Genomic DNA, 22,837 nt, shown 5'->3' on the forward strand with positions numbered 1-22,837 from the left:
ATAGTTCATTGACGTCTTTCGTCGATGTACATGCAGTCGCAAGTAAAAGTACAAAATTTTGGCTTGTGTGACGGAACTGGCTACATGGATTCTTGTCAACTTGATGACAGTTTTGAAAAATATAAGTCCTGGCTCATACCTCAGATCAATGATTCTTCTAGTAAATGTATTTCAAGTTCATTTTCTTTCTTTCCTTCCAAATTTTGATACTTATCGATCATTTTGAATAATTAAGTGGAAAAATGTGGTGTAACTCTGCAATGAAGAGGACTTGAGGCCATTCTTTAAAAAAGATGTTGGACTTTCCAAATACAGAAGATTGTTCAAACCAAGATCCACAATGTGTGCACGCCACCTCAAAGACACCAAAACAACTCAAACTAACCGCCATTTTTGCGAAATATGACACTCTGCGCAAGCTTTATGTCAGAAACCGCTGTACATTGATAGCGCAGCAGACGATTTGACGTCATCGAGAAGTTTTCAAGGAGATGTAGGAACAAGGAAGGTTAAGTCAAACTGTTAAAACTGTTAACTGTTAAAAGAGATTAATCTTGTGCTTTACTGACTGAGGAAATCAAGACCACGTTTGGCCCTTTACTCAGAAAGTTCAGTCAATCCTAAGCGAAATGATTTTTCCGAAACAGGGTTGAATGGAATTCAAAGAAAAAACTTACCTATCAACTACCTGAAGAGTATTTTTAATTAAACCTTTTAACTCTATGACGATGAATATTTAAATCATCATCTACAAAAACAAAATACTTTGAAGAGAATAATGTAAATTTTACGTGTTTTACCAAATCAGTAAATATCTTTTATAGACAGGTATGGTATCACTCCTTTGTGAAATAAAAGAATGGCTTACCCATATTTTTCTCAATTTTATTTTTGAGTCAAACTTGACCTCAGCTGTTACGGGAGGAGCTCAAAGAGTATCGAGCTTCTCTATCGGGATCTGAAATAACGACTGTTTCAAGTGCCTTTGGGTGATCCATATGTTCTACCTTGTTCTACCTAAAATTATAGGGTTTTGGTAACCTACAATCCTTTTTAGCGCCGAAAAATTAAACGGATGTTTTTAAAGTTTTGATGAACTGCGATCCTTGTGACTGTGGGTCAAGTTTTCAAAATCATTTAGCCTGGAGGGATTTTCAATGACAAAAAACGTGACTCTTTAAGAAGCTATCGAGTTACCAGGATAATAAAACTCGTCTGATTAACCGCGAGGAAAGTTCTGAAAAAACGTGACAGTTACCCCGTCCGCAAACCAAACAAATGTTAGACGTGTTTTCGCACTGGTTCACACTGTCCAAAGTTTACTTGAATATTCATAGCCTGAGGCAAGTTTGAACTTGTCCCACTGAGCCATGAAGTTTATAACGGTAAACAAGTTTGTATTTCGTCGGGCAGTGCAAATAAACGCGCTCGCTTAATGGCAGCACATATACTAAAATTGGAACGATACAGAGAAAATTAGCCTGACCGTAGCGCAAGGATGACACGCAAATTCTTGAAGTTTTCCAAATTTTTTCATTTCGGTGACAACTTAGCTCAGCTTGATGCTACCTGCACAGGCAAAAACTAGTCCTCTGACAGAACTGGCGCTAAAACAATCAGAAACCGAAAGAACATGAATCATTCTATTTCCGCTTCCTTGCACGCTTTTTGTGGGAATGGTTAGCACAACTTGAATTACGCCTGACGCGGAAACATATTCCCCTTTAAGAGAACTATAAAGAGATTTTGAGCGAATTCTTCTCGCAAAGAGTTTATCGTACTTCATGATGTGTTGTGACTCCTTATGCCGCACGCACCGTCTTAAAAGACTCACGTAAGCATCCACCGCTAACCACCAACACTAAGGTAAAGAGCTGTTTTAGTATGTACCAAAGCAGTGATATAATATAGCACGAAAAGATGATTTTAACCCCTCATTTAATCCTGCAATGATTACAATACTTTTGGGCGCAAATTCCGCGCGAGTTGCTCAGAGAGTAGCCAATCAGAGGGCGTCATTAATTTTATTGTCATAGTAGGACTTTGCATGATATCTCAACTGATACAGTAGGGGTTCTGTCCACTTAAGTGATTGTTTACGTCAAAAAGAATTTAGTCTTTCAGGAAAGAATATTACTTGGGTAGGGGGTCTGGCGAAATACAGAAAAACCTCATAAAAATGTGATTAGTTAAGTTAGCGTGGTTCTACTTTAGTTTTTCCTCTGCAGGATTAAATTTTCAGCTGTCATCATCCGCCAACAATAACAATTTCATTTTAAAAATCCAGGTTGTAAGCAGAGCTCTTGGTCTCCTCGAGAGTGACGGAAAGTGATAAAGTTGATGTCAAAATCATGTCCACTGCATTTGCTGCTCTGTGGAAGATATTGTTCGTTTCACACATCTATGCGCAAGGTTAGATTTAATCTAGAAGAAAAAATTGTGCGAACATTCGGTGAATTCTCATGCACATTTTTGTCGTTGAATATCTCTCTAGCTATGGTTTACAATGTGTCTTAAGTAACTCAGAAAAAGAAAAAACTGAATTTACAAAAATAACACTAAGAAAGACAAAAGCGACGTTACCCTTTGCAGTTATTACTGTGCTTAGCAATAAAGCGTTCGTTGTAGATACGCAAGTTTATATGAACTGGGATGAAAACATTAAAACGAATGTTTTCATATTTTCTGCTCTTGACTGAATACTTCCTGCTCGAAGGCGCGAAAAACAGTGCTTTTATTTTATTAGAAAAAACCAGGAAAGATTTATTACTCGACGTTTCGGGGTCATCGTGACTCCATTATCAAGAGACTAGTTTAAAAACATGCAAATAAGGAAAGGTACAAGAATAGCATAAATTAGAATGAACGGCTTAAACAAACACCTTGGCGCGGATGGAATCCGTTTGCACGTTCAGTGTTGGCTTACGCATGCGAATATACAACATTTCATTAACAAGGCAATCAAATTTGCCGTTACATTTCGCGATGAAGTTGAATTGCTCGATCAAGCGTTCAGGCATTTCACTATTGTGCTGGAGGTGGTAGTGTTTGTAGATAGAAGATGATTTCCTTGTGTGCCCTTCTACGCGATCGTGTAAGTGACCACGAGTATAGCCCACATACCCTGCATCACACAGGTTACATTTAAATTCATAAACGATACATTGTTGGTTAACAATAGGGGGCTTAATTTCGTGTTGCTTAAGCTGTTGATCGAGCTTAGGGCTAACGAACACTGGTTGGACAGTTTTATTAATTTTTTTTTGCAGTATTTTCTGTCAAAATTGTAATCAAATGAATATGAAACCCTGTTTTCGTACAATCTATGCTGGTCTAGCCTTTCCTTGTTGAATTTCCTTAATTAACGACTTTTTTAGCTGCTCTTAGCTTGATACACCCTTCCCTTTAAAGTGGTATTAATCCGGTTGAATTTCTAGCCTACCATATAGTTAGTGATACCGAAGAAGAGGCCCTATGCTCAACCCTTCAAATTAAAATCAAATTGTCTCGCCCGTGGCGATCAAAAATTACGTGGTGGTCTTCGGCACGTAAAAATTTGTGAAGGACAAAGTCTTGCGCGAACACTCTGCAATCAACTCTCATGTCAGGTTGGAAGGCATTTAAAGAAAGATTTTTTAAAAACTGAAAATTATCTTATATTTTAAAGGGAAGTCGTGAGTTTGCAAAGGAAATCGTTTAAGATTTCCGCAGTAAACATCTTGACTTGTTAAGAATACGCAGTGACAGATCCAAGCTTAATTAATTAACGTTTTCTTTGACACCACCTGTTTATATTTTGAAGTAGAAGATTTCTTATTGCGGGGCAAAAGACCTTTCTTCACGACAATTTTTACTACGCAGCAGTTGACGGCAACAAATCTCTTTCATGCGAACCAGAATTCCATGACAGTTGGCCAAAAATTCAACGATTCACTTGTTTTTATTTAATACTTTAAATAATTCCGTGTTCATTAGGATGGATAACTTATTCAAGGAGAAATACCTCAATTCACCAGTGGCCTACTTAGCATAAAAATATTTATACCTGGTTGACACAGAATCTGCTGAAGAAAGGGAAACTGAATTATAAAGAAAAGCAGGCTATAGTAACAATTTTACCTTACGTGCGCATCGCCCGAACGCAGCTGGAGCCCTGTGGCACATACAACTGCCTTAGATTGCTTCATGTTGGTTTTTGTGCGATCACATCATAATCAACTTGAGTTCCGTTTAGCATTTTTAATGTTTTTTATTACCAGAAACGTGCAGAATCTTGGAGTTTGTTCAACCTATGGAAGACGATTACCTCGAGAATCACGTCATTAAGTCCCTAATGGTTGATAGCAAAGATCAGTGTGAATTGAGATGTTACGCAGAGAACTTCTGTTCATCCTTTAATCTTGGAATTTCAGAAACCAGGGGCAAATTAAAATGTGAACTCAGTGACTCTGATCACTTTCAACATCCTGAACATCTCATTTGTAAGGAAGGCTTCTCTTATCATCCAACCATAGTAGGTATAGTGCATATGTTTCATTTTGTGATTAATGCAGCGCCATGTTTAACACTTAGCGAGAAAGGCATCCTCTCTTGAACGTAGTAAAGACAGGAGTATAGTTTAAAAAGCAGATATAAAAACGGTGTTGGAAAGACACGGCACTTAAAGAAAGAAACGTTTAGAAATCACCAGGGTTTTTCCTCTATTAGCTCTAAAAATTTTCAAAACTTAAAAGAACTCTTATGGAAGGTGATGTAGGTTTTGGCGTAGCAGTATCTAATGCGTGAACCAAGCCTGCAGAAACTCAAGGCGAGTTAACGTGAAGAAGCTCGCGATGGTTTTTTCAGCCGGCCATTTAGAGATAAAGGCAGTGGTGGGGGGGAGGGGGTGGGTATCGGCGAAAATATAGTCACTCCCCAACCCCATCCCTTTCCTTACTCTTGACCGTCGCTTACCCCCTTGGTACAAATTTCTTTCTCTCCCCAGCCTTCCGCTGCCATTGGATTAAAAGATGGTGGCCATAATTTACGTTAAGAAAATACTGAGCACGCGCTCGCCAATATTACGCCTGCCCTGCGCTAGCGTGAACCTTCAGTGCGACCAGGATAACTGTTGATAAAAAGGAAACGTTTTTCTTTTATGGATCGCTTCAAAACTAAATTTACCAGAATGAGATGTTAGAATAAAGTTTTAAGGTCAACTGTTATCGGCCAGCAGGAGTTGAAGAAAAGTTCATCCAGCCAACTTAAAAGTTTGAGGAAAATTTCAAATTTCTGAAAAAACTGTAGAACACGTAATTTCTTCGTGACATGGCTAATTATTTCAGTGAAATATCACTTTTTTTGTTGTTGTTTTCAACAGAAGTTCTGTGGCACTTCTCCTTGTCCCCCAGCTGCTTCTTGTGTACCAACAATTCACTGGAAACTCCGCTGTGTTTGTCCTGCTAATTGGACTAGAACTGAAAGCTGCGAAAGAGGTTTGTATTATTATCGCGATACACCCTTTGTTATACACCTGTTTAACGTAAAGCGTTGCGCGTAATGATCTACGACCTGAGAGAAAGCCTTCACCTTTCCACTTGCAATCATTTCTTCGTATGTTAGTGAACAATTATTTAATTGTTAGCGTTGTGCAATTTGACAGACAAAAGTGCTATATTTGAGCAATATAGTAATATAGATTTTAGAAAAAATTGGTTAAGCCGTCTGGTCTTCGCCGTTCACCATGTAGGTGGTACCTTTTTTCATGCTAAAATAACATCGAGAGAATGGTTTGATGCTAGTCTTACTGAGAGCATTATTCTCTAGTGTTTAATCGTTAGTTAACGTAGGGTCTCATTGCTTTTTTGAAGATACGGACGAGTGTTCCTCTGGATCGCATGACTGCTCAGCTGACGCGTACTGCAACAACACCGTGGGCTCATTTATCTGCTCTTGTAAAGCTGGATTTTCAGGAGATGGCAAAAAGTGCAAAAGTAAGAAGGCGATATTTCGTTTTTTTTCCAGAGCCAGGGATAACTGACGATGCATCCACCCACATTTAGCTATTTCTTACTCTGTAGAGTGTCACGGTATGACTTCTGATAACCAGTACGAAGTGTTCAATAAATGATAAGCTCAGGTTTTTTTCTACTCAGCTCGTTTCAAACTTTAAACCTAAAACGCTTGCAACCCATACGGGTACCACTTCACCCGTCCTATTAGTGATTACAGTTGCGAAAGCGAGGAGGTATAAGTCTGGATGATTGACAGTATCAATTCTATCTTAATACAGATATCATTGAATGTAACACTGGAAGTGCCAAATGTCATGTGAACGCCACTTGCAGCGACACTATTGGAGGCTACATTTGTAAATGCAAAGACAATATGGTCGGTGATGGATTCTTATGCGTGGGTGGGTGTTTTTATAGACGTATGTCGTATTAAGACTTTATATTCACCGTAAGCTCGGCCACAGTAGGACCCTGCAATACCACTAGTGTGGCTTATTACAGATTTTCTTTCACCGCCTTTTTGAAAGATGAGAGTTAATAAGAAGCCTCTTCTTCACAAAAGGTACATGAGCTTAAAAATTAAACAGTTATTCCACTTGTGCTGTACTACATTTAGTAGTCTGTAGTATTTGCAAATGTTGTTTACACTAAGCAGTTTGTGAATCCCTGGACGAAAATAAGGGAATTATTTCAAATCGTCCATTTACTTGCCTTCTAGACTTCTTGTCTTTGTTAGTTTGTTTTTAATTTAGTTCGCCCTTCTTTAAACATCTTCAAAACTTAAGTAAAAAATGATTGTTTGATAAATCGTGATCAACTCACTCCAGTATTAATTGTTAAATTCAAGGATTCAAAGGATTTCCTTTTCATTAGGCACTCAATGGGTCTGATTCAAATGTAAGGTAGGATAAAAGAACGCTTTCTTCTGCTAGGAAGAACTGGTCGAACACTACTGTTGTGAATAGGTCAAATTCTTACTCATAATTGTGGATAAACTCTAGTTTCAGCAAACATCTGCGGTTATTTTGCCGTGTTTGCTATAGCTATTTCCCCAATTTTTTCACAGGAATTTCAAAAATCTCCTTTGACTTCCTCATACAGTAAATACTTCCCAGAGAGGATCATTAAGCTGCTTTTCTTGAAACGCTGTTAAATATTTTCAGTTAATGGTGACATTATTTCATTTAACTTCTTGTAAAGAGGATTTCAGATGGTATGGTATACATGTTAACAAATATATTTCCCTTATTTTCATGAATTGAAAAGTTTGTACAATGGTGCTTCCTATCAAAATACTGATGGCAGGAAAGTACTGTACTTGAATGGATCCCGGCATTCCTACGCAGAAACCCCAGCACTCCCGATCCGAGCTATCAGCTTTAGTATCATGTGTTGGATAAAGGTTTTGAGCCTTCCAAGTGATCATGAAGTTCATATCTATTCTGACTGGTCAGAACCACATCAGTTCAGAATTTTTATCGATAAAAGTCATCAAATTTGTGCTCAGCTTCGAAATCCTCATGGAAGTGATATAGTTCATCCCTGTATCTGGTAAGTGCATAAGATACATCTTTTCTTTTCCTACGTGCTATTAATAAATAGGAAGAGACACGTAGCGCACTCAAATGTGTATCCCAGAGCGATTTACCTTCCTAGGAGGTATATTGAGAAGCGGAGATTTGCGCAAAGCCTCATTCCCTTTGGTGTTCTGTTCTCTCATAATCAAAGGGAGACCATCCCCAGCAAATGGATGCATGTGGCTTTCACATGGAGCCGAGATAGAAAAGAGGGAATTCTGTACATTGATGGAATTATAAAAGATAGCAACAGTGTTTCTAAAGGTCCTTTAGACCTGACCAAAAATGATCGTACAGTGTTCGACATTGGGTTGAAACGAGACAACATGGATATACCGACTTTTGATGGGTACATGAGAGATCTTCTAGTGGTTGATAAAGCGCTATCAGGAGATGAAGTGAAATATATGAAAGACATACTTTAAGGAAGAGCACGCGGTGTGACAACCTTTAAAGAGGGCTACAAAGGAGACTGGGGCAAAGCAGTACAATCGAACGTTCTGGTTTGTGAGATGTTTGGGCATGACAGATCGTTCGAAGCTTTGATGTTTTCTCGTTACGAAAATGGGAGGTGCATATGAGCACGAACATTACCAATTCCATTGAAAATTATTCCTCGGGTACCATTACACCATCTCTCATTGAATAACAAAACAAAGAGGCATAGAAAATCATTTTTAGACAAGCTTTAAGGCGGCAACAAGAACAGGTGGATTGAAAATCATGCGGAGCAAATAGATCAGAAAAAACTTTTTATTTAAGGTTGCTGGTGCTATACTGTAAATGCTGCATTTTCTGTTATCACTCATGATGATTGACTCTTATGCAGTAATCAATCTTGACTGCGAGAAAAATTAGTAAGTTAATGAGACTGATAAATCACTTATTGAAATGCTTGTGAGGAAGACTACAGTGTTACTGACGAATGAGCACGGGGTTTTATACATCATTAAAGAAAAGCTAAATAACACTAAGCTATATGTATATTCGGTTCACCTTTCGAATGCTAAGCATAACTGATTCATAGCAAGAGATTAAATATTAACTATTAGATGCATAAATCAACATAAAATTGCGCCTCATTGCAGTTATGACCAGCTTAACATTGATGTTTTAAATATCTCGCAAATGGCAGCGGCGTATGTAAGAAATAAAGCCATTTCTCAAAAATTATTTACCAATTTATTATAAAAGAAATAGGCCACAATGCAAGCCGAAGTTTGAGGCTGATAAATGTCAGTATGTAAAAGTTCAAAGTTAGGAATCATTGTTTTGGCAATGAGATCGAATCAGTTGTCTTCCTTTTTTTTCCATCTTCATTTTTCTTCTCTAGGAAACTCTGAAACAAAACCGTGTGCTAACCTACCGTGCAAAACCTTGTAATTATTTTGACTAAACTTTACTTGTAACCTATTACATTAATAGTAATAGTAGTATCTTTATTGTTGTTGCTATTAATATTAATGTTGTGTTAATATCATTATCAATGACTACATTTAAATGCTAACTACGGCCTTCAAGTCAAGCTTTTATTTCGGGTATCCTCAGTGATTAAATTTACAGCAGTTATGGCTTCTTTGCTTATATCTCAGCTTTCTGTGTCAGCCGTCAGACGGTCATTTCACCGGGACCTAAAGTGAAGGCGTAAAAAATAATAGAGCCCTTTTTAAAGAGCGTCGAACGAAAGTAATCCCAGAATACACTGTTTAGGCTTTACCTCGCTCTTTAATCGGTCTAAAAAAAACTGGCCCCACCCGCAGAGCCTCAGTTACAATAACCTTGAATGAACAATGGAAGGAAATGGTGGCGCTTAGGTGAGTGAAGGATAACGAAAGAAGTGGAAAAATATCGCTTAAGACAACTGCGTGAATGATATCACTGAAAGAACCAATGGTACAATTTACAAAGTTACTCTTCCATTCGAAGCTCTGCAACAACTGAGTGCAAAGGTAAAATAATTAGATAATTAAAGAGAGATCGTCGCACGAAGAAACACAACACACAGTTTTAATAAAAAGTGTTGATTCAAGTATGTGAATTTCTTATATGTACTTAACAGAATTAACTACTTAGAGTTCGGTCACCATCTCTGTCAACATGAATCCAAAATTCACGCAGGCAATGATCCAGACTTGCTACTCATTTATCCAAACCCGGCTGACGATAAGAAATGATGATAACCCTTGCGCTGACTTGCCTCTCCTCGCGTGGTTTCACGAAGTCGCTCCTTTCCACAAACTGCCATCGAGCAAAGAAACAACGTTTGTTACAATCCTCCGTGTTTGTTATTGTTTGTTATCTATTTTTTCTCTTATTAACAACATATCGTAATTTCGAAGCTAAAACTGAGGATATTTTGCCAACGAAAAACTCCTATTTTCACATCAATTTGATCCAAGTCGAACAAAGAAGGAACACGACTGCTTTCTTAAAGACTTGAATTGTGCCAATTTTTAAACTGGCATTTACAGTGGGGGCAATTCCCGTCTGGCCCGCTTCTCTGCCAAGAGAGCTTTTGTTTTACTAACACAAGATCAGCTGGATACATAAGCAATACAGGCAATGAAAACCAATGTAAATAAGAGTTTTCTTCCGGGTTTTTCTCTGATACTGTTCGTTTACGCTCGTTCCTTTAACTTTATAGAAAATTGGATCATATGCTGCCTTCCTGTTTATCTTTTCCTATAAAATGAAAATGCCACCGAAGGCAGTATGTTACTACCGCAACCACAACTTATTGTAAGAGCTTTTGACTTTACGAGGAAGCCTTAGCTTTTCTTCTAGCAGAGCTTATGTTTTACCAACAAAAGATCGGCTGCATAAGTAGGGAATACAAGCACTGAAAACCAGAGTGAATATGAATATGAGTGAATATAATTTCCAAGAAAAAATACATACAGGATATTACACAGTGGCGAAGAAATAGAAATTTTATGTTCGAGTTGCAAGAACAATATCTTACGAGTCAGTGCAGCGAATGAGTGAGATATTGTTTTACTACTCGAGCATAAAATTCATTTCTTCGAGCTAACGCTCAATTTTTTTAAATTATATGGATAAACCAAAGTTACTAATGACCCAAGTTCATTCAGCAAAGTTTGGGAAGGTTGGAATCGTGACGTCGTTGCTCCATATGACCACCCTTGTTGCATACGAGAAATACGCCACTTGGTCCCCGGATGTAGTGGTCATAATGAAACATCGATCTCCAGTTCTCCTTGCCACCTTCATCTTCGTGAAATATGGCAACCAAGCATAGCGGACTGCGACTAAAAATCGAACTGTTGCTGTCGAAGTAAAACTACAAGGTAGATTGGAAACTGAAATTAAGTTACGTTCATCCGTCTGTGATCAGTGAAATATGTGACTACAGGAAGGACATCTAATTGTCTAATTGTCTTTGAAAATCCCTTGTTTCCACTCTCTCATGAATGGCACTGCCTAATGAAATACATTTAATCAAAGTACTCTATGAGCAAACTCGTGAATTGACACATGATTTTTTGGATTATGTTTAATGTTAACTGGTTTAGGGAATTTTTTGGTTGATTGTCGTATCTAGAGTACAAGCAGTAGTTCAGTGTTCGCTAATGTAGCAAAGAAACAAAGTAATTGAAATTGAAATGATCATGCTATTACATTTGACAAGGGTGAATGATGTCATGTGTTTTAAACGTACATCATTTTCGTTTCTGGTTCAAAAGAAAAGGTTGGAAGTAAATGTGGGTGAAAAGTGAAATTTACTGTCTATCATTGTAAAAATTAGAAAATCAAGGCAATAACGTCTTAATGAAAACATTAACGATTCCCTCTTTATCAAATGAGACAAACGAGAACGAGTTATGAGTGATATAACTAAGCCAAGACTGCCACCGTCATTTTGGATCTCCGCCTGGGTAGATTTTAGTCAAGTACTAGGCAACGTATAATCAATAACAAGATAGAATTTCATTTCAGGCCTATTTACCAATTTTGTGGTGTATAACTTCCACATTTTAGTACGTAATACGTATTTTGAATCTTCAAATTGTCTTGAAACTTACAAGAAGATTGTTCGTTAAAAATCCACCGAAAATCGCTAGCTATGATTTTCGTGTTAACTTGTAATTTCGTCAGTCCCCGGCATCTTTTGTTGCTTCACACAGGGAAAACGCACGATACGAAACGTTATGATCGATTTTGTCCTCAATTTCACGCTATAACAGAAAAAGCTTTTGAACATCTGTAAACTCCGTGCGCTTCGCAGTTAGTGATATTTTCAATGAATCTTCCGATTGTTTTCAAGTTCAAGGATTGTGAATTACAATTTTATGAAAAACGAAGGTTGTTCTGTTATTTCAGTGTGAATCCTTGCATGCCTGCCAGTCGCTGGCGCTGCTTGTTGAAACTAAAACGAAAAAAAAACTCTTTTAAGATTATCATTGGCTTCTTTTTCATCCCACCACTATTCTTAGCAACAAAGGTCGCCATTTTGTTTGTTTATTGCTCGCCAAAAACTATCAAATGCACTCAAAAGCCTAAAATAAAAGTGTACAGGAATCGACCAATCGAGCGAGCGAGCGAGCGAGCGAATGCTATTCCCCACATCGTATCTATAACTCGCTCTTGCGCATGCGCGCAATTCACGAGTTAAAAAGTGTTTTTCTCGCAGAAATAGCCAGCGAGACAGTGCAAGTTATTGCTAAATTAATAAAGTTAGGTATACCTTAAAAAAACCGTTTGTAGTATATTATTCGAATCTTACCGAAATGAATCAAACCGCAGCCATATTTCTACATAACACGTAAGTCAGTTGAACCCTAAATACATGTATCGAAATGCAAACACGTGCATACAAAACAGTGCACTCAAAAGAAGTAAATCGAATCGTATTCGTTTACATCGAAGTGACAGACATTCCAATTGAGCTGTACATAAATCGGACCGGTCAATCAAAACAAAGGACACTTCCAAGGATAATTCAAACTAAACTTATGCAAACTGCCTAACACTCTTGAAAACGGTCATGTGCTTGGGCTATGCCTGGCCAAGAACAACCAAGAGCTAATCATCGACTTATCTTTTTCAGTGTTTAGAGGATTGAACTAGATATTCCACAAATTGCAAGACTAGCCTTAGTTTAGTTCCATTTGATACTAATTGGTACAAAGTCACCGGTCTCTGTCCCTTGAATTGGTGCTTCCTGATCTGTTCGCGTCAGGGCTCTCCTTGACCTGTTGGAATGTAACTACGAATTCTGTCGTGAAAGAAAGAATAACAAACTATGCTTAGTGCAATGCAATGCAGTGTAATGCAGCGCTGTTGCATATTATTTTACTATATTATTATTGTTTTACTATACTCTTAGAATATGAAGGAAGAATATAAATTACAGGATTCGCGAATGGTAAAGACAGTAAATCTAAGAACTATTAGTTATCATTATGAACATCATCACAAAATAAAGGAACAAAAAGGGAATGAACTAAATGAGGGGCACTAGCAAAAAATTTACAATCTAGGCATTCACTTGCATTTCCTTGGTCAAAAACCATCAACTTCAACACGGCAGTCGGGAATTGTTGGTTAACAAGTTAAAACAATAGCAAACAACATTGATTAACAAATTTTCAGTAGACGGTCGGCCATCAGCAGCGGCCCAAAATTTGGTTTCAAGTTATGAAAAACAAATGTGATGGAACACCTGTTTACAAAATGGAAGCCAAAGATCGATACTCGTTTACACGAGTGAAGAAACAGTCTGTAACAGCTGTAACACTTTTGTATGGGGCTCAAAACTTGCTGAGATCTATATTCTTACCTCCCAACCGAAATTCAATTTTACGTTTTCTCCACGTAGGACAAACGGTGCCCAGTACTTCATATCGTTGTACTCTGGTGATTCTCGTATTACACTTATGAAACGGTGGAGAGCTTCACTCGCACTCATTTTTTCGGGCACCGGACACCAAAAAAACACGGGCGATCCCAACCACTCCTAAGAAACCACAGCTCCTCCGGGGCAATCACGATCTCTAGACCCTCGATAACATCAGCAAAAGGAGAGATTGTCAGCTTGAATATTAACTTTAACTTTGATTCAAGATTTCCGCGTTCGCATTCTTCAGTTTTGTTGGCAGACCCAGATACCTCGCTGTGCTTTGCTGCAGATGGAAACTCACCTCCATAGCATTCTGCCTACGAACGATCCTCGCAGTCAACGTCATCAAGCGAATGTAAAATGGTTTTTGTTAATTCCTCCAATATGTCCTCCAAATTATCTCCAAGGGAATCAGCCCTGGCAGACCAAAAGGAAGATATTCTTCTGTCTTTCTTCAAGAACCAAATCGATATAGGTCCTGGATGAGTTGCCAAGTAGAGCATATCTGCTTGGTGTTTAGTGACAAGCTCTTTAACGGCATTCAAAATCGAGCGCTCTCGAACCTCTGGCATTCTCAATACCATACTTCGCTGAAAGCAGGTCCACAGGGCTCTTCCTTGTTCTGCGATGCACAGAGCACCATGTTGTTTGCCGAGCTTGATTTGCATAAGGCAAAGACTTTTGTAGCTGGAGACATTCTGCCCCAATGCGAAATATGCAGTATCAATGTTCGAGTAGTAGTCTCCTTCGCCGAAATGATCTCTGGGTGCCTTATATATTGGAAGATCTTTTGTGAAATATTCAATTGATTATTCGAAGGGACCTTGATAGTAGAGTGCATTATCAATGATACTCGAGGGAGATCCATCTCCGATTTCCAGTTCTCCGCCCATTTTGAGACTTCCATTCGCATAGTGAATTGCTTTTCTATACTGACCGAGGCTGTTATAGGTTTTGCCAAAGGCCAAGTAGCACTGATATTTGCCTTGCTGGTCTGCCATGGCTGTTTTGATAATAAGAGCTATCTTGCACCACCCGATAGACCTTTCATACTGCATAAATATATTGCAAATCTTAGCTTGACTGAGTACGGATATCTCCTTCTTCTGATTTGAACGAATTGCTTTGAGGGCTTCTTCGCTATATTTCAAGGCTGTTGCGTAATCTCCAAGATGGAGGTAATAGCTTAAAAGGTTAAGGCAGCCTCTTCCCTCACCTTGTCTGATTCGTTTACCTCGAAAAATTTTAAGTCCCTTTCTGCAGTACTCGATGGCTTTCTCATTTTGGTATAAAATATGGCAAGCGGCACTCAAACTGGTGTAGGCCATTGCTTCTCCTTCCCAATCATGAAACTCTATGCTGGTTTTCAGGTCTTTCTCTAGATAATCAATCCCTTTCTCGAACTGTCCGAGTGCGAAGTATACATTGGATTCATTTGCAAGGATTAGCAACGTCGATGGCGTAATGTTTGTAAATAGAATAAGAGATTTGGTAAGTTTTGAGCTCAGTAAAGAAATAGAGAAAGATGTTTTTCTTCTTGTCACGAACGAGGGAAAAAGACTAACTTCTGAGTCCCCATGGGGAATCGAACCTCAGACCTTCGGATTCTGCGCTCACCTTAGTCTCTGTGGCTCAGTGGTAGAGCATTTGAGCGCGGAATCCGAAGGTTTGAGGTTCGATTCCTCATGGGGACTCAGAATTTTTTCTTTCTCCCATGCTCGTGAAATGACGAAAAACATCTTTCTCTATTTCTTTACCGAGCTCAAAACTTACCATCTATCTTATTCTGGGAGTTTTTCTTTAGCAAAATATGCTCAGTTGTAACTTTGAAACTACGACATGTCAATAAAGAGGAAAAAAAATTGATAACCATAATCCCAGCTGGTTATGGTACTAATAAACATGCAGGATTGTAACAAACGTTGTTTCTTTGCTTGATTGCAGTTTGGCGGAAAGGAGCGACTCCGTGAAACCAAGCGAGGAGAGGGCGAGTCAGCGCAAACATGTTTTATCATCGTTTCTCATCGTCAGCCGGGTTTGGATAGACGAGTAGTAAGTCTGGTTCATTGACAGTCTTTCCTAAGTATAATTGCTTGCCTGAAATTTGGATTCACGTTGGGCGTAGATGGTGAGCGAACTCTAAGTATAGTTAACTCTGTTAAGCACATATAAGAAATTCACATACTTGAATCAACACTTTTTACCACGTACGACGATCTCTCTTTAACTACCTGACCATTTTAGTTGTTGCAGAGGGTCGAATGGAAGAGTAAGTCTATAAACTGCACCATTAGTTCTCTCAGTGATATCATTTACGCAGTTGTCTTAAGTGATATTTTCCCCCAAGTTTCACAATCCTTCACTCGCCTAAGCGTTACCATTTCCTTCCATTGTTCATTCAAGGTTATTGTAACTAAGGTTCTGTGGGTGGGGCCAGTTTTTTTAAGACCAATTATAGAGCGAGGTAAAGCCGAAACAATATATTCTGGGATTATTTTCGTTTGACGCTCTTTAAAATTGCTCTATCATAATTCACCCCTTTACTATAGGTCCAATGAAATGACCGTCTGACTGCTGACACAGAAAGCTGAGATAGAAAGAAGCCATAACTGCTGCTTAAGTAAATTTAATCACTGAGGAAACTTGACTCAAAACTGAAGCTTGACTTGAAGGCCGCGGTTAGCATTTAAATGTAATCATTGATTATGATATTAAAATAACAATAATATTCATAACAACAACAATAAAAATAATGTCACTGCTATTAATGTACGAAGCTAAAAATAAAGTGCAGTGAAAATAAGTGCAAGGGTTAGCACGGTGGGTTAGCACAAGGTTTTGTCTCTAAGTTTCACAAAGAAAGGTGGAGATGGAAAAAAAGAAAGACGACTGGTTCTATGTCATTGCCAAAACTATGATTTCTAACTTTGAACTTTATATGCTGACATCGATCTGCCTCAAAATTCGGCTAGCATTGTAGCCTATTTCTTTTACGATAAATTGGTAAATAATTTTTTTAGAAATGGCTTTATTTATAACATGAGCCGCTGCCGTTTGCAAGAAATGTAAGACATCAAAGTTAAGCTGGTCATAATTGCAGTGAGGCACGGTTTAAAATTGATCTATGCATCTCGTAGATAGTTTATAATCTCTTGCTATGAATCAGTTATGCTTAGTATTGGAAAGATGGACCGAACATTTATAACTTGGTGTTATGAGGACTATAAGAGGACTATAAAGAGATTTTGAGCGAATTCTTCTCAAAAAGAGTTAATCGCGCCTCATGATGTGTTGTGATCCCTCATGCCCTTCCGTCTTAAAAGACCCCCGTAAATATCCACCGCTAACCACTAACACTAAGGTAAATAGCTGTTTTAGTGTATACTAAAGCAGTGAGATAATATATCACGAAAAGATGGTTTTAACCACTCATTTATTCCTGCAATGATTACAATATTTTCGGGCGCAAATTCCGCGTGAGTTGCTCGGAGATGAAAAGCAAAGAATATTCGGAGTTTGAGTAGCCAATCAGAGTGCGCCTTCAGCATTCCCTTCTGTTTTAGTTTATGATAATTAATTTTATTGTTATAGTAGGACTTTGCATAATATCTCAATTGATACAGTAGGAATTCTGTACACTTAAGAAATTGTTTACGTCAAAAATAGTTCAGTCTTTCAGGGAAGAATATTACTTGGGTAGGGGGTCTGGCGAAATACAGAAAAACCTCATAAAAATGCGATTAGTTAAGTTAGCGTGGTTCTACTATGGTTTTCCTCTGCACAATTAAATTTTCAGCTGTCATCACCTGTCAACAATAATAATTTTATTTTAAAAACCCAGGTTGTAAGGAGAGCTGTTGGTCTCCTCGAGAGTGACGGAAAGAAAGTTGATGTCAAAATCATGTTCACTGCATTTGCTGCTCTGTGGAAGATATTGTTCGTTTCACACATCTATGCGCAAGGTTAGATTTAATCTAGAAGAAAAAATTGTGCGAACATGCGGTGAATTCTCTGCACATTTTTGTCGTTAAATATTCCAATAGCTATGGTTTACAATGTGTCTTAAGTAACTCGGAAAAAGAAAATACTGAATTTACAAAAATAACACTAAGAAACACAAAAGCGACGTTACCCTTTGCAATTATTACTGTGCTTAGCAATAAAGCGTTCGTTATAGATACGCAAGTTTATATGAACTGGAATGAAACGAAATGTTTCGAAACGAATGTTTTCATATTTTCTGCTCTTGATTGAATACTTCCAGCTCGAAGGCGCGGAAAACAGTGCTTTTATTTTATTAATTTTTTTTGCAGTATTTTCTGTCAAAATTGTAATCAAATGAATATGAAACCCTGTTTTCGTACAATCTTAGCGGGTCTAGCCTTTCCTTGTTGAATTTCTTTAATTAACGACTTTTTTTAGCTGCTCTTAGCTTGATACACCCTCCTTTTAAAGTAGTATTGATCTGGTAGAATTTCTAGCCTTCCGTATAGTTAGTGATACCGAAATAGAGGCCCTATACTCAACCCTTCAAATTAAAATCAAATTGTCTCGCCCGTGGCGATCAAAAATTACGTAGTGGTCTTCGGCGCGTAAAAATTTGTGACGTATCAAGTCTTGCGCGAACACTCTGCAATCAACTCTCATGTCAGGTTGAAAGGCTTTTAAGGAAAGACTTTTTAAAAACTGAAAATTATCTTATATTTTAAAGGGAAGTCGTGAGTTTGCAAAAGAAACCGTTTAAGACTTTCGCAGCAAACATCTTGACTTGTTAAAATACGCAGTGACAAATCTTCGATCCAGGCTTCATTAATTAACATTTTCTTTGACACCACCTGTTTATATTTTGAAGTAAAAGATTTCTTATTGCGGGGCAAAAGACCTTTCTTCACGACAATTTTTCCTACGCAGCAGTTGACGTCAACAAATCTCTTTCATGCGAACCAGAATTCCATGACAGTTGGCCAAAACATTCAAAGATTCATTTCTTTTTATTTAGTACTTTAAATAATTCCGTATTCATTATGATATATAACTTATTCAATGAGAAATACCTCAATTCACCATTAGCCTGCTTAGCATAAAAATATTTACACCTAGTTAACACAGAATCTGTTGAAGATAGGGAAACTGAATTATAAAGAAAAGAAGGCTATAGTAACTGTTTTACCTTACGTGCGTATCGCCCGAGCGCAGCTGGAGCCCTGTGGCACATACAGCTGCCTTAGATTGCTTCATGTTGGTTTTTGTGACATCACATCATAATCAACTTGAGTTCCGTTTAGCATTTTTCATGTTTTTTATTATCAGAAACGTGCAGAATCTTGGAGTTTGTTCAACCTATGGAAGACGATTACCTCGAGAATCACGTCATTAAGTCCTTAATGGTTGATAGCAAAGATCAGTGTGAATTGAGGTGTTACGCAGAGAACTTCTGTTCATCCTTTAATCTTGGAATTTCAGAAACCAGGGGCAAATTAAAGTGTGAACTGAGTGACTCTGATCACTTTCAACATCCTGAACATCTCATTTGTAAGAAAGGCTTCACTTATCATCCAACCATGGTAGGTATACTGCATATGTTTCATTTTGTGATTAATGCAGCGCCATGTTTAACACTTAGCAAGAAAGGCATCCTCTCTTGAACGTAGTAAAGACAGGAGTATAGTTTAGAAAGCAGATATAAAAACGGTGTTGGAAAGACACGGCACTTAAAGAAAGAAACGTTAGTGTTAGTGAACAATTATTTAATTGTTAGCGTTGTGCAATTTGACAGACAAAAGTGCTATATTTGAGCAATATCGTAGTATAGATTTTAGAAAAAGTTGGTTAAGCCGTCTGGTATTGGCCGTTCACCATGTAGGTGGTACCTTTTTTCATGCTAAAATAACATCGAGAGAATGGTTTGATGGTAGTCTTACTGAGAGCATTATTCTCTAGTGTTTAATCGTTAGTTAACGTAGGGTCTCATTGTTTTTTTGAGATACGGACGAGTGTTCCTCTGGATCGCATGACTGCTCAGCTGAAGCGTACTGCAACAACACCGTGGGCTCATTTATCTGCACTTGTAAAGCTGGATTTTCAGGAGATGGCAAAAAGTGCAAAAGTAAGAAGGCGATATTTCGTTTTTTTTCCAGAGCCAGGGATAACTGACGATGCATCCATCCACATTTAGCTATTTCTTACTCTGTAGAGTGTCACGGTATGACTTCTGGTAACCAGTACGAAGTGTTCAATAAGTGATAAGCTCAGGTTTTTTTTCTACTCAGCTCGTTTCAAAATTTTAACCTAAAACGCTTGCAACCCATACGGGTACCACTTCACCCGTCCTATTTGTGATTACAGTTGCGAAAGCGAGGAGGTATAAGTCTGGATAATTGACAGTATCAATTCTATCTTCATACAGATATCATTGAATGTAACACCGGAAGTGCCAAATGTCACGTGAACGCCACTTGCAGCGACACTATTGGAGGCTACATTTGTAAATGCAAAGACAATATGGTCGGAGATGGATTCTTATGCGTGGGTGGGTATTTTTATAGACGTATGTCATATTAAGACTTTATATTCACCGTAAGCTCAGCCACAGTAGGACCCTTTTTGAAAGATGAGAGTTAATAAAAAGCCTCTTCTTCACAAAAGGTACATGAGCTTAAAAATTAAACATTTTTTCCACTTGTGCTGTACTACAATTAGTAGTCTGTAGTATTTGCAAATGTTGTTTACACTAAGCAGTTTGTAGATCCCTGGACGAAAATAAGGGAATTATTTCAAATCGTCCAATTACTTGCCTTCTAGACTTCTTGTCTTTGTTAGTTTGTTTTAAATTTAGTTCGCCCTTCTTTAAACATCCTTAACACTTAAGCAAAAAATGATTGTTTGATAAATCGTGATCAACTCACTCCAGTATTAATTGTTAAATTCAAGGATTCAAAGGATTTCGTTTTCATTGGGCACTCAATGGATCTGATTCAAATGTAAGGTAGGATAAAAGAATGCTTTCTTCTGCTAGGAAGAACTGGTCGAACACTACTGTTGTGAATAGGTCAAATTCTTACTCATAATTGTGGATAGACTCTAGTTTCAGCAAATATCTGCGGTTATTTTGCCCCGTTTGCTATAGCTATTTCCCCAATTTTTTCACAGGAATTTCAAAAATCTCCTTCGACTTCCTCATACAGTGAATACTTCCCGGAGAGGATCATTAAGCTGCTTTTCTTGAAACGCTGTTAAATATTTTCAGTTAATGATGTCATTATTTCATTTAACTTCTTGTAAAGAGGGTTCCACATGGTATGGTATGCATGTTAACAAATATATTTCCCTTATTTTCGTGAATTGAGAAGTTTGTACAATGGTGCTTCCTATCAAAATACTGATGGCAGGAAAGTACTGTACTTGAATGGATCCCGGCATTCCTACGCAGAAACCCCAGCACTCCCGATCCGAGCTATCAGCTTTAGTATCATGTGTTGGATAAAGGCTTTGAGCCTTCCAAGTAATCGTCCAGTTCATATCTATTCTGACTGGTCAGAACCACATCAGTTCAGAATCTTTATTTATGGTTGGCGTCGAATTTGTGCTCAACTTCGAAATCCGCATGGACATAAAATAGTTTATCCCTGTATCTGGTAAGTGCATAAGATACATCTTTTCTTTTCCAACGTGCTATTAATAAATAGGAAGAGACACGTAGAGCACTCAAATGTGTATCTCAGAACGATTTACCTTCCTAGGAGGTATATTGAGAAGCGGAGATTTGCGCAAAGCCTCATTCCCTTTTGTGTTCTGTTCTCTCATAATCAAAGGAAGACCATCCCCAGTAAATGGATGCACGTGGCGTTCACATGGAGCCGAGATAGAAAAGAGGGAATTCTGTACATTGATGGAATTATAAAAGGTAGCAAGAGTGTTTCTAATGGTCCTTTAGACCTGATCGAAAATGATCATACAGTTTTCGACATTGGGTTGAAACGAGACAGCATGAAGATACCGACTTTTGATGGGTACATAAGAGATCTTCTTGTAGTTGATAAAGCGCTATCAGGAGATGAAGTGAAATACATGAAAGACATACTTTAAGGAAGAGCACGCGGTGTGACGACCTTTAAGGAGGGCTACAAAGGAGACTGGAGCAGAGCGCCACAATCGAACGTTCTGGTTTGTGAGATGTTTGGGCATTACAGATCGTTCGAAATGAAATCATTAGAAGCTTTGATGTTTTCTCGTTACGAAAATGGAAGGTGCATATGAGCACGAACATTACCAATTTCATTGAAAATTATTCCTCGGGTGCCATTACACCATCTCTGATTGAATAACAAAACAAAGAGGCATAGAAACTCATTTTTAGACAAGCTTTAAAGAGGCAACCAGAACAGGTGGAATGAAAAACATGCGGAGCAAATAAATCAGAAAAAACGTTTTATTTAAGGTTGCTGGTACTATACTGTAAATGCTGTATTTTCTGTTATCACTCATGATGATTGACTTTTATGCAGTAATCAATCTTGACTGCGAGAAAAATTAGTAAGTTAATGAGACTGATAAATCACTTATTGAAATGCTTGTGAGGAAGACTACAGTGTTACTGACGAATGAGCACGGGGTTTTATACTTCGTCAAAGAAACGCTAAATAACACTAAGCTATAAATATTCGGTTCACCTTTCGAATGCTAAGCATAACTGATTCATAGCAAGAGATTAAATATTAACTATTAGATGCATAAATCAACATAAAATTGCGCCTCATTGCAGTTATGACCAGCTTAACATTGATGTTTTAAATATCTCGCAAATGGCAGCGGCGTATGTAAGAAATAAAGCCATTTCTCAAAAATTATTTACCAATTTATTATAAAAGAAATAGGCCACAATGCAAGCCGAAGTTTGAGGCTGATAAATGTCAGTATGTAAAAGTTCAAAGTTAGGAATCATTGTTTTGGCAATGAGATCGAATCAGTTGTCTTCCTTTTTTTTCCATCTTCATTTTTCTTCTCTAGGAAACTCTGAAACAAAACCGTGTGCTAACCTACCGTGCAAAACCTTGTAATTATTTTGACTAAACTTTACTTGTAACCTATTACATTAATAGTAATAGTAGTATCTTTATTGTTGTTGCTATTAATATTAATGTTGTGTTAATATCATTATCAATGACTACATTTAAATGCTAACTACGGCCTTCAAGTCAAGGTTTTATTTCGGGTATCCTTAGTGATTAAATTTACAGCAGTGATGGCTTCTTTGCTTATATCTCAGCTTTCTGTGTCAGCCGTCAGACGGTCATTTCACCGGGACCTAAAGTGAAGGCGTAAAAAATAATAGAGCCTTTTTTAAAGAGCGTCGAACGAAAGTAATCCCAGAATACACTGTTTAGGCTTTACCTCGCTCTTTAATCGGT

At 37.9% G+C, this 22,837-nt stretch overlaps 2 protein-coding genes and 1 non-coding gene across 4 annotated transcripts; all 3 read left to right on the forward strand.

Annotated features, from left to right (window-relative positions):
* The first annotated feature begins 1,424 nt into the window (after positions 1–1,424).
* LOC149046993 (U6 spliceosomal RNA) lies at positions 1,425–1,533 on the forward strand. The gene has a single exon (XR_016186448.1). It is a non-coding gene; the product is annotated as a U6 spliceosomal RNA (small nuclear RNA).
* A 654-nt stretch (positions 1,534–2,187) lies between these two features.
* On the forward strand, positions 2,188–9,143 carry LOC149046994 (uncharacterized). 2 transcript variants are annotated; one of them, XR_016185625.1, is made up of 6 exons: positions 2,208–2,412; positions 4,260–4,513; positions 5,360–5,474; positions 5,850–5,972; positions 6,272–6,895; positions 7,260–9,143. XR_016185625.1 is itself a non-coding variant. In XM_089203007.1 (5 exons), exons 1-5 carry the CDS (start codon positions 2,352–2,354, stop codon positions 6,424–6,426), a joined length of 708 nt encoding a protein of 235 aa, XP_089059133.1. In that variant the 5' UTR covers positions 2,188–2,351; the 3' UTR covers positions 6,427–7,601. The 2 variants fall into 2 exon arrangements, 1 of the variants encoding a protein (XP_089059133.1); XM_089203007.1 differs by having other exon boundaries at positions 2,188–2,412; positions 6,272–7,601.
* Positions 9,144–17,301: 8,158 nt separating this feature from the next.
* On the forward strand, positions 17,302–21,651 carry LOC149046995 (uncharacterized). The gene is made up of 7 exons (XM_089204206.1): positions 17,302–17,392; positions 18,741–18,998; positions 19,414–19,536; positions 19,837–19,959; positions 20,361–20,415; positions 20,780–21,064; positions 21,242–21,651. The coding sequence occupies exons 1-7, from the start codon at positions 17,332–17,334 to the stop codon at positions 21,513–21,515; spliced, it is 1,179 nt and encodes a 392-aa protein (XP_089060332.1). The 5' UTR covers positions 17,302–17,331; the 3' UTR covers positions 21,516–21,651.
* The last annotated feature ends 1,186 nt before the right edge of the window (positions 21,652–22,837 follow it).

This window comes from Pocillopora damicornis, chromosome 4 (genome assembly GCF_964200805.1).
Source record: "Pocillopora damicornis chromosome 4, jaPocDami1.2, whole genome shotgun sequence".
Taxonomy (NCBI): Eukaryota; Metazoa; Cnidaria; class Anthozoa; order Scleractinia; family Pocilloporidae; genus Pocillopora; species Pocillopora damicornis.